This window comes from Rhagoletis zephyria, unplaced genomic scaffold (genome assembly GCF_001687245.7).
Source record: "Rhagoletis zephyria isolate East Lansing unplaced genomic scaffold, Rhagoletis_zephyria_1.1 Rzeph_scaffold_01603, whole genome shotgun sequence".
NCBI lineage: Eukaryota > Metazoa > Arthropoda > Insecta > Diptera > Tephritidae > Rhagoletis > Rhagoletis zephyria.
The window spans coordinates 90,739-103,789 of NW_016158687.1; the positions used below are offsets into that span (position 1 = coordinate 90,739).

The 13,051-nt window shown below is 37.8% G+C and overlaps 1 protein-coding gene across 1 annotated transcript; it reads right to left on the bottom strand.

The window, feature by feature from the left end:
• Positions 1-2,814: 2,814 nt before the first annotated feature.
• Positions 2,815-9,962, bottom strand: LOC108364594 (transcription factor glial cells missing-like). The gene is made up of 2 exons (XM_017618327.1): positions 9,748-9,962; positions 2,815-3,982 (listed from the first exon to the last, which is right to left on the bottom strand). Exons 1-2 carry the CDS (start codon positions 9,960-9,962, stop codon positions 2,890-2,892), a joined length of 1,308 nt encoding a protein of 435 aa, XP_017473816.1. The 3' UTR covers positions 2,815-2,889.
• Between the last annotated feature and the right edge of the window lie 3,089 nt (positions 9,963-13,051).

Sequence of the window (13,051 nt, forward strand, 5' to 3'; positions counted from 1 at the left end):
TGAGATATGAGAATAACAAGCACAACAAATTTGACGGCTAATAATCTGAGATTTGCCTGTGTAAACTGGGTGATTAAAAAATGAGCGTTGATTGAGATAATATTGATATGTAAACATACTTTAATATAGATTTAGAGAAAACTGTTGATGCTGATGTGAAAAATATACCACCTGGGAAGGTTTCGATCGGCAGCGATTATTATCTCCTTTGGTACCATTTGCACTGTGTCGGCTTAAAACAACTCCCCAAACAAACAATTAATACAACAAATTTTTGTTTTATTATTCCTGTTTTCAATTTCTGTTGTGTAGCTGGTTCGCTTCTATATATCTGTGTTTGTATGGAATAGTAGCTTATGTCGAGAAGCTGGCTTTTGTATAATGCGGCATTCCCTTTATTCTTTAAACGACAAGGAATTTTGTGACGAGACTTAATAAGAATATTGACCTGCTATTTAGTATCGGAACTATTTCTTGCACGTTCATTTGTTAAAAGTTCTTCAACAGCTCGACGCCAGTGAGTCATTCGCAATCGTATGCTGCGAATGCCACATTATACTAAAGCCAGTCTTTCGACATAAGCTACTATTCCATATGAACACAGATATGTAAGTTTAAAATCATCCTTTTTCCTCTCAAACCTGAAATGAATAGTATAGTTACAATACTGTGTACGCAAAGTATAATTTTAAAATTATACATGACAAAATACTTACAAAATACAAATTTTGATTTCGACCCTTATCACAAACTCACTTTTCCAACTATCTTAAAAAAATTTTGCGAGTTACATTCAATTTTTTTTGGGTCCGAGTCCCGTTTCTGACCAACATCAAAAAAAACAAACACTATTATACAAAAGTAAATTGGACCAAGGACCTCATTTCTGGTTCCAAATAAAAAGCCGAAATCAGGCTCAATCTAAAAAAAGAATTTATTTTAATGAAAGAAAATAAATAAGAATGAGCTTTAGTCCCACCAAACGAAAACTATCATGCAATTTGTATTGCGGTCAAACATCAAATATTTGTTTTGGATTATTTATTCTCGGTGTACCGAATGCTGCTCATACCTGTTGCAGCGCACGCGCACCAGTGCTTGCTTTTTTCTGCTAAGGCATTACATGGAGATCATGTGTCAATGCTTTATATGCAACAATAAAACAACAACAATAAAAAGCAACAAAACAAAAGAAAAAACCTAAACCTAAAATTCACTCAGTCATCTTTGCCAGCTAGCAATCACAGGTAGCAATGTTTACGATTCATCGATAGCTCCACAAATGAGAATAAAAATCAAATAAAAAATTAAGGCACTCCGCACATTACGCGCTTAATAATAGTAGAGTAATCGTTTCATTATGCCGAAACGAATGCATGGCGTCTCAACTTCTGCACACTTGCGCGCCCTGCATAGTCACCAGCTAATGAACACATTCTACACATAGCACATTTTCTGGCCGTTATTTCTCAATTTCACACTTCCGTGGTTTAATACAATTTGCACGAATTTTAGCACGAAAAAATTTATTTTTAATTATTTCCTATTGAAGTAACAAATAGCTTTTATATCCAATACAAAAAAGTAAATAAATGACGATTTCAAAACGGCAACCGCCTTACAATGTTGGGCGCTTCGATTCATGAAGCTTTTGCGATTAGGCGAAAACATGATTATGAATCGTAATCTCCAAAGCTTCATTGAAATACATAAAAGCTTCACACATTAGTATGCCGAAACGATTGCACTACTATGATTAGGCGCTTATTTTGCGGAGTGCCATGTATTTGATTTTTTATTGTTTTTTTTATCCAGCGAATTTGTTTATAAAACGTTTAAGTTTATATTATATGTCTCACAGCAGCCAACAGGTAATTTCGCAATGACATTTTTATTTTACGAATTTTAAAAACATGTTTCTGCATTAGTACAATGTATGAAAATATTTAATAAATAAAACGAATGCAGAATTGTAGATTTCGATAATTTTTAAAACCACACGTAAATATTAAGAATGCCTTCGTACAATATACAAAAAAAGAGATTTTTTCGGTAATTTGCGCACGTGTTTTGTAAAATAAATGAAAGTTTTCATAAATTGTACTGAAAAAATGCTTTACGAAACTCGTTTCGTTATATTTACGAATGGTTCGTAAAATCTTGTTTCGTTGTGAAAAATGTGTTCGTATTATGAACGAAAGTTTCGTACGTTGTACAAAAACCAAAACTAAGAAAGTTTTTCGTAGCATTTTTACGAAATTTCGTTTTCAGTGTACAATTAGTATTTGAAAACCACAAATTAAAATTTGTGCGGGTAATTTGCCGCGGCGCGCCCTCCGAAGGTTTAAAACTTTATACAAAAACGAAAAAAATGTATCTCAAAACAAGGCAACGGATAATAAATATTTTGGGTTTCTGAAAAAACTGTTGTTAGAGTCTCCTTCACAAATCTCTTTTAGATGTAAAACCGACAGAATGACAAATAAAACTTTTCGATGCACATATAAAATGTAATGTGTCACAATTATGGGTTTTTTCATATTTTCAACGATATCTCAGAAACTAGGTCTGACCCAGAAAAATAACTATCATATTCGGAATCAGGATAAAATTCTACGTTAGGAAAGTTTAATTTCATTCTTGGTGAATTTTTGTTTGACGAGTAGTGTAATTTGTAAACTCTTGCATGTATGTTATGTACATACATATATTGACGTCGTAAAAGTATAGCCACATTTGCAGCTGTTTTTCTATAAATATTTAAAATTTTAATTCGTAACTTTTTAATTCAAATTTTTATCAAGACAACATGAAAATGTATATTACTAAATGCTTTCTAATAAGAATGTACAAAGTAATTTTAAAAGGAAACACGATTATTAAAGTCATTTAAATACAAATGTTCCAGACACCGTTATCGCCGCTGGAATTGCTGTAGTAAAACTCAGTATTTAGATTAGTATCAAACGTTGAACATTGGTATGGTAACTGGGCGTTTTCTGGGGTTTTTTCATAAGCGCTTGTAGATACATAATCTTCGATCGATTGTAGATCGCTGCTAACATTAGGCAGTTGACTTTCTTGCATTGAAACTGGTTCAAACACAGAGTTAAATATTTCTGAAGTTTGCGCAGCGAAGTATGCCACCGACCTAGCTAGCTCATGGCGTTGATTGTTAGCGATTATAAGAGAGCTGGAGGACGTGGAGCATGGTATAAATGAAGGAACAAATTCATCTGAATTATACCCGGAGCTTGACGTTATTCTTGATGTGTCATCATAAGCTTCATTAAATCGATGAGTATCATGAAGGACTGGGGTATCATATCTTGTTTCACATGCGGAGTTTATGTGCATTGATTTAGCTAAGACAGACCGATGTTGTAGTTGATGAAGCTGCATAGACGAAGTGTAATAAGGGGAATTCGAGGATGTTCTAATCGATGTTGGCTGACGATTTTCAATCATAGCATATGCGTTTTCACCTCTGTGAAAATCTGATGTGCCCATTTGATTTATATGCGAATTACTCGTTAACATGGTATCAAAACACAAATTGGGTGACGTAAAAGATGAAGTAGAAGATGGCAAAATCTTAAGAGGCTCTGTAACGTCCTGCTTTTGCGCCAACGGTGTAATATTTTGACATCTTTCATAAAAACTACAATAATTAGCTGTGGATTTATTGACAGAATTCAAATCCCGGGCAGTATTTATCACGCATGTTGTTCTACTCTGTAGATTGTGTTCCAAATTGCGTGCGACTTTCCCAGGTGTAAGGACCACGGAAACATTACGGTTTCGCCGACTATTACCGAAAAGCCGTCGAGTCTCTGTTGAACCCTTTACTTCAGGTCTTGGATGATCATGCGATCCTTTTGCTTGAAAGAAGATTACATTGTTAGCATGGCGCCAAAAATGAGTTACCGGATAACCACAGTGCCCCTTACAAGTTTGAATTTCTAAGCGACCTGAACAATTTCTGAAAGAAGAAGAAAAAATAAGATCTTTACACAATTGTATGTATACGTATATCTACATATAATCCTGCAGGGAATTCAATTAACAATAAATGCCCTATAAGTTCCCTATTTCTCAATGCCTCGACTAGCCTGCCTTGCTTATACATGACTACTTTTACATGGTGATGTCGCGAAATAGTGAGTGTGTTTTCAGCTAACTACAAACTGGTTATTTATAAATTGGCGTGTATTGTGCTGGTTAATATAATAGGGCTATTCGCGATCCGGTGCAAATGGCCTAGCATCATTGCATTGCAAATTTGTATTGCAAATTATTTGCAATACACAAACAAAATACACGCATTTGCATTTGTCATGGCTTGGCAAATTTGCAATACCGAAAATCCATAGCATAAAAATGCTATGCATTGCATTCATAAAGAAAACCAAAGCTGATGCACAAAAATTGTTTTGTTCTGCAATTGCATAAATTTGTCAGCTCTTATGCACCGAATCGCGAATAGCCCTAATGTTTTTGCTACTTTCGATTTGTACTCTTATATCAGAAAAACTATTACCTAACTGACTTTCAATTAGCATATAGTGAGACCCCTAAAGGTGTGATATTTATGTACGCGCTTTCATAGGTACATATATGTATATGAACAGATATATTATTGTAAATAGCATAGCTGTCAACTGCCTTGCCCTCTAAAACAGAGTCAGAACACATGTTTATAACCAGGGTTCGGAAATTCTTATTTATCGAAAATATTCCAAATTTAATTCAGCGTTCTTTTACCGCGAATGAAAAATGCAAACAAACTTGTCACGGCTCATATTCGGAATGAGATCAACAAACAATTTTCCACTGTATTTTATTCGCGAACGTAAAAAGCAAAGAAATTTCTTCTCACTCAAATATGAGAAGTCTGAACATTGCCGATGTCGGCCGCTCATGAATAGAAAAAAACGATGCAAGATAAACTGTCACGAAAATTTTCAACAATGTTGTATGGGAGATGTTTTCCGCGTTTGGTTTGGCTATGCATTTTGTTATGCATACATAATGTGACCAATCGTACTTCTTTCGGAAGTACAGTACTTCTTTTTCAGCTCTTGTATTTCGCACTTCGAACTACAGTCAAATGTACTTCTTTGCGATATTTTGTACTTCAGGCCCTGTACTTCTCCGATCTTCTGGACGATCGTCACATGGCCTGGGCTATAAATTCATTCAAACTATTAAATTCGCCGAGGACTGATGGCATCCTACCTGCGCAGTTACAAAGGGCTCTGAAGAAGTCGTACAATTAGTTGTATTATATTTATGCGAACTGCGTTAGGACCGGGTACATCCCCAAGGCTTGGGTAGTCAGTGTTGCGTTCATCCCACTAGAGGTAATAGTCAAGTCAACCTAATCAGGCTTATCTACAGCTTTCTTCGTCACAGAACTGTCGCGGGAGAGTGGAGGAGCGCCTCCACTCAGAGCAGAGTCAGTGGGGCATTCCGCAAGGTGGTGTTCTCTCTCACCTCCTCTGGATTGCGGCTGTAAGCGACCTTCTAGAGGAACTGGAAAAAGTGGGCTTGCGGGTGATCGCCTACGTAGATCATGGGGAACTTTTGGTTAAGGGCCGATTTCTATACACCCATTTTAATCTGGCTCAAGGTTACCTGTACCAGGTAACTAGGTGGGCGATCAACGGAAGCCTCGCAGTAAATCCCATCAAGATGGAACTGGTGGTGCTTACCAGGAAGTACAAGAGGTGAGCTTCTTCACTGACGGATCCCCACTTGGGGACAGGGTTGGTGGAGGTGTTTTTTGTCAGAAACCACCAAAAATCTGTTCAGACTTCCGGAATTCTGCAGTGCCTTTCTCGTGGAAATAGCTGCCATCAAGAAAGCGGTAGACTCACCGCTAAAGGGTGAAATCGGTAAAGGAATGTCTGACTTCTATAGATCGCGTCATAGTACTTCTAAGGTACTTCTTCCTTTTTAGGTGCCGGGTCGCAGTGAGATCGCGGGAAACTGTGTCGCTGATGTTCTGGCTTTGGAAAGGCAGTTACTTCGTACTCGCGATAATGAAATTGCATACTCTACTAAATACCTAACAAAAAGGAAAATAGAAAGTGATGCTTCTTTTGTGATATAAAAAAGAAATATAAGACGTTTCTCTGCTGCAGCAGATGTTTTAATAGGGTACTTTAAAATACTTTTTGCAGCGCAAGACACGAGTGACCCATCATTACCCCTTAAAGGTGCCGAATACCACGTTACCTCTCAAGGGCTAGTGATGGGGATTCGTACAGTCCATTGTGCGATTGGTATTCAAGCGGTAAGACCAGGAATTTCAACTGATCCCTTTTGTATCAGCTGTCAAGAGGAAGATGAAGTAGAATCATCTCCACACTTTTTTTAGACTGTCCAACCTTTGCGAGGCTAACACGGAAGCATTTTTGCTCGCACTTCTGAACTAACACTGAGCTCTCAGGGATCGAAATTAGCCGCATTCGAAACTTGGTAATCGGCTCACGGCGTTAAACTAATCCAACCTAACCTGTACTTATTTTAGCTATGAAATAGTTGGTAACATTATCCATATAGCATACATATCTACATATGTATATGTAATAAAAGAAAATGCTTTTCGGGAAAATGCACAAATATATGAACGCAACCCTTTGAAGTGTAACAAAGAAGGAAACAAATCCTTTAATCTAAATATGTAAATGTAACAACTTTAATTAAAAAAATTCTAAGCAACTCAAATTAATGAAATTTACCGCAATAAAATTCTGAAAACAACGTTTCCGGACTTATCGTTTTGGGCGTATATATGGGCAAATCTCCGGAATCGTGCGATTCAACGCTAAAAAACCTAAATTTTCAAATTGAACGCACACAAATAAATTAGACATCAAATTGTTTGAAATCCACTGAGAAAACAATTAACTCTTGTGTGATACATTTTTCTAAAATGCTTAAAGAGTTATATTTAAAAAACGATAATTTTCGAAAACTCAATGTTAGCGATACTGCTAGAGGGCGTGGTTTTTTGCCGATTTAAAAAATATTCAAAGCAGTATTTAAGAAGGTCATGGGTAATGTGTATGTCCAATTTGGTACAGAATGGTGAAAAGGTTTTCGAGATACAAACATTTGACATAAGTGGGCGGGCCACGCCCAATTTAAAAAAAAATTACGAAATCCTGAAATATCTGAAAATCCTTACATACACACATATACATTTATGACCGTACTTTAGACAAAAGTTATTTTAGGTATTTAGCATTTTCAACGACCTTTATGAAGAATGTTATCTAACGATCACGCTTAATGCCAACCTGTTATGGTTTCGTCTGTCAATGTGCGATAAAAAAGAGGGAAATCTTGAAGCCACTCACGCAAAGACTTGTTCAGACAATATTTGTTATAATTTCAGTATTTTCAAAGGCATGCAGCTGTAAAAGGTCTTATTTTTATCTTTAAAGTGTAATTAATATGTATATAAACAAATACGAACAATTTAGTAATTGCTAAAAGTTCAAAATGGAAGAAAACTTGAAATATTAAATTTTTGATAATTACGAGTGACAGATTTCAAATTGTTACAATGAGGAGCACATATTTTTTTCAACGCCTAATGCATTTTCCAATATTACATTCAATATTTGTCATGATTTTTGAAAGTCTCCGTTTGAAAAAGTTATACGCAAAAAAGTACAAAACGTACCCAAAGTGACACGCAAAATGGTTATTTTCATTACTTTGATTGCTTATAAAAATTAAAAAGACATTGTTACAATAAAAAAAATTAAATAAGTTACAAGAACGCGTCACATTTGTTCACCCATTTTTTTATATAAGGTCAAATTTAAATAAATAAAACTATTTGTTTTTGTTATTTTATGGACTTATAACAATTATATTCAACAAATTTTATTGAACTTGACGCCGTGTTTAATAAAAAACTTATTGTGGAAAAGCAACAATAATTTGAAAAAATGGTATAAGTGATAGCTATTTCGGAAATCACCACATTTCCTCATCAGACTTCTTCAGTAGGATTCGAACCGACGATCCCACTAACTCAGCTAGTTGCCTACGCAATATGCCAAGTTCGCCTTGTGAATTCTTGTTGCTTTTTTCCACTATTTCATTTGTTAAGCCAAATACAATCAAGCGCAGCGATTCCAGTGCTATTTAAACTTGATCGTATGGTTGTTGGTTTTGTTGATTTTTGTTAATAATCTTATTATTAGATTGTTTAACTTTTAGGTGTGCTCGTCCTTAAGTTATTTGTTTTTGTTATTTTATGGCCTTATAACAATTATATTCAACAATTTTTATTGAGCTCGAGGCCGTTTTTAATGAAAAACTTATTGTGGAAAAGCAACAATAATTTGAAAAAATGGTAGAAGTGATAGCTATTTCGGAAATCACCACATTTCCTCATCAGACTTCTTTCAGTAGGATTCGAACCGACGATCCCACTGACTCAGCCAGTTGCCTACGCACTGTGCTAAGTCCGACTTGTAAATTATCGTTGCTTTTTTCCCACTTTTTCATTTTGCTAAGCCAACACAATCAAGCGCAGCTATTCCGCTACGATTTACACTTGATCATGTGGTTGTTGGTTTTTGTTAATAATTCTATTTTTAGAATGTTTAACTTTTAGGTGTGCTCGTCCTTAAGTTATTTGTTTTTGTTATTTTATGGCCTTATAACAATTATATTCAACAATTTTTACTGAACTTAACGCCGTGTTTAATAAGAAACAAATGAAATAGTGCAAAAAAGCAACAAGAATTCACAAGGCGAACTTAGCACAGTGCGTGTGAAACTGGCTGAGTCAGTGGGATCGTCGGTTCGAATCCTACTGAAAGAAGTCTGATGAGGAAATGTGGTGATTTCCGAAATAGCTATCACTTCTACCATTTTTTAAAATTATTGTTGCTTTTCCACAATACGATTTTCATTAAAATCGGCCTCAAGCTCAATAAAAATTGTTGAATATATATAAAATTTATTTAGAGGTTAGGGACACAAAAGATTTGCCCGTATAGAGATTTATGGCTTTCGACAAACGCGAGCAGTTAAAGTAGAGCTGTCTGTGCGAGATACGTGGAGTACACAGATGTATTCCTGAAACTTGTAAGAGTTTGTCCTTGACTTTTATCAACCGTTATCGCAAAGGCTACTTTTATCGGAAACTGCAAATATTATATATCTAAACTGAGATAGTATGTTGGGAATTATGGGAATTTGTGGTATCAACACTGATTGCCCTTTGGCCCCGCCATCGATAATGGTGGCTTGCACAATTGTCTTTTCAGTTCCGTTATGAATATTCTTGTGCCATAGCACAAGCAAAGTGCGTCAAGCTTACGCATCAATATGACTGGCACCCCAACCTTTAATTCCAGTTTGTGGGACGGCACCCCTGACAAGTCTAAAGAGTTTAGAAACTCTATAGATATGTTGTTGCATCCTTATTTTTCATCTCTATTTCAGCAGTCATGTATGTTGCGCCTCACCAGGGACTTTATCAATCATTTTCTTATTGATGTTTCCCATTGATTAATTTTTAACCGCCAAGATTTGTCGTTCGCGTAACCAGCCAGGTTGCGCAAGTTTTGTTGTATATTAGGAAAAACCTTACTAATTAGTTCATCTACCTCGCCGATCTCAAGGAAGTCTTGATCAAAGAGTTCGGACACTCGATCATTGTACTGCTGGACTCTCATGATAGTTGTGAGGTTCAATATTTCCATCTTTACCCACAATGGCGAAGCCTTGATACACGCACTTATCTCGCCAATGCCTCGCTCGATGACAGGTAGCGTCTGCCGAAAATCTTCTGCGAGCAATATGACCACTCCATCCATCAGCATTCGGCTGCCCCGGATATCTTGCAAGCTTAGATCGAGTGCCTCGACTGCATGCTTGCGTGACATCGTACATTCGTCCCAAATTATTAATTTGCATTGTTGCAACATAGCCCCTCGAACACGGGTTTTTCTGATGAAGCAAGTTGGTTTATCTTGACTCGCACATTCTTGCTAGGCTGACCAATGTGGCTGATATTCCTGAGGAGGCAACAGCAAGTGCAACATTTTTATCCTTGCACAACTGCGCCAGTAGCAAATTCAGCAGACATGTCTTGCCAGTTCACCCTGGTGCGTCCATGGCCGCCTTCTTCGCCCTCTGCGGCTCACAATTTCAAGGCGATGTCTTAAAAAAACGGTTTTATAATTTTCCCACAGTTACAAGGGTTTAAAAGTCCACAGGTGCTCAACATGATGGCGAAGAGCTCTTTTAATTTCGACGGTGATCGGTACAGTATGGCTTTTTCAATGGTTTCGTCCAAATGGCCAGCACCCTCTAAAATCCCCATAGTTTCTCCCGCTTGCCGGAACGTAACTTTCTCTACTTCGTCACCTGTTTCATTTTTTATTTGTTTAAGTCTATGGTTTTACAGAACCTTACAGACAGCGACTGGAGAACACATCAATATCTCTACTTCCTTTCATAAAAACATTGAGTTCACCAAGCATCCTAGAAATAGGCTCATTTTGCGAATAAAATTCTATTGAGAAAATATCAAAATACCTTAAAGATCGAACAGGAATATTCAGTTTTCTGGCTTGTAGTAATAAAGGACAGTCAATACTTCCATTAAGAATTTCATGTACAAAAATGAGCCCAGAAATAGTCCGTCTTCCATCAAGAGTATGCATATCAACCAACAAATTTTAGAAAACTCTTTTGTATACGCTCTATTCTTTTTGAGTGCATATTAAAATAAGGATTCCAAATGACAGACGCATACTCCAGTTTCGATATCACGAAAGCATTGTAAAAAATGCGTGTGTAACACCGTACACATGCAAGGATGATAGAATACAAGATTGCGCTTTCCTGCGGGTGATGACATCAAGATAGCAACAAATAGGAAAGAGTAATTGGAGATGGAGGAGAGAAAGAGTGTTAACTGACAAACCATGGAGGTCGCCATATTTACATTCATATAAACATCTCTGCATACATACAAACAGTTTGCTAAAATGACGTCACACGAACAACTGATTCTGTCAAATTCGCCAAGAACAAAGTAGTGGTACTGCTGATTGCGCCACCTCTGTCTCCCTACATCGCTGTCCATAAGTACATACATATGCCCATCAGTACATCAACGAAGCCCGTTTGCTTCATCATAAATATATCCATACAGAACATACATATGTACGGATGGAGGTAGTTACGCGAAGCACGCTTGCATCATTTATACATATATTGCTTGGTAGCGGCAGAGCGGCCACTGCACCGACTCCTAAGTAAGTAGCTACTCTATTGACCCGTGGTAGTGCACATGGTAGTGTAGAGTCGAACCAGTCGTAAGCAGAATAGCGAAAAACTACGACAGAGGGCGCCCATAAACCACGCAAGTGACTACTTTAGTAACTCCCGGTAGTGCAGAGAGAGCCGATGGTGACTACCGCCTGGGACATTGCCTTGTAAAAGTAATCGATGAAATACACTGCATGTAGTCGGTCGGTAATTGACGGAGTTTATAGCTACCGATACATCAGTCCTGTAGTCGCTCCCCCGTACTGCAGGGGCGCAATGAGTTCGTTCATACATACATATATATGTACACGTATATATATGTATACATACATACGTGCATTCAAATATATATATATACATATGTAGGTACTCGTACCCGTCATGCGTCCCTTTATTTCTTTTTCCCCTTCCCTATACTACCTGTATCTTCCTTCTCACTCAGGTAACGTTTTCAGTTTTAAAAATTTCACTCTCCGCATATAAGAGGTGATTACATTGTTTGAAAGAAGCACTGGCATCATTAATAAAAATTAAGAAAATTAACGGACCTAATATGGTGCCTATGGGGCCCGAAGTAGCAACATATGAATGAGACTTTACACTATCCATTGATACAAAGTTGACTCTGTTGACTAGATAAGATTTGAGCCAATCCAGAAACTTGGAGTGAAAGCCGAATGAGCGTAACTTACACAATAATAACCTATGACAAAATCTATCAAATGCTTTCGATATATCGGTAAATTTAGTAATCTGGCATCGATCGACAAAAGAAGAGATGCAGTAATTTGAGAATACTGCTAGGTTCAGGGATAAAAGCATGTCGGGAAATAGATATAAACGCCTTCGTTGCAAAGATCATTTTAGTACTAACAGCTTCCTCCTCAGCGTTGGTCGTCTTGCCGTGGCGAGGGGGCTTAAATGGCATGGTATTTTGCACAGTGTGAAGAGTATCATGCCTCTATGAACTAAGAGGGAAGCCTAGTATTGCAGCCTTCGGTAGTACTCCTCAACAAGCCAAGCCGGAGTGTTGGTGTACTGGCGGGGCGCCAATGTCAGGAGAACCGTACCAACACTACCCAAGCCAAGGTTTGCAGGCAGCCGTGTCGACGGATGCATGGCCAGCGGGTAGAAAAAATGTCTGGTCGCGTACGGTCTCCTCCGATGCCCGGGCAAGGTCGGTTGTAAAATTGCCTTCTCCATGCATCCCGGCTCTGCGGACAAGACTTGAACCCTTTTCGGACTACTCGTGGGACCATACATGGATGAAAAACAACAAAACTTAAAACTACAACAACAGCGATGAGGTAAGCATGTCGGTTGAGGAACAGCTCCTCAAATCCCCAGGTAAGGCGGTTGCAAGTACATCTGGAGGTGCCAGCCATAGTACCCCAGTTGGACAAGCAACAGAAATCAGCAGTGTGGCGAGTGCCAGACAAAGTACCACCACTCTGCAAATAGATAAAAATAGTGTCGGGAGTGCCAGACATAGTAGCAACGATAAACAATCAGGTGGCCATTGCCGGGAGCAATACCGCCGCTAAGAAGAAAAAACCCTCGGGTGTGGTCATAAGGCAGAGGTACCAGAAGGCGCTGTTCATGCTTGACAAGATTGAAAAGAATGCAGTGGCCGGTATTGTACATGAGTGCGACGAGGAGGATACGGCTAGATATATGCAAATAGTGGAAGAGTACGAGAAGTTGCAGACCGAACGTACAAACATGGCCATCGCTATGG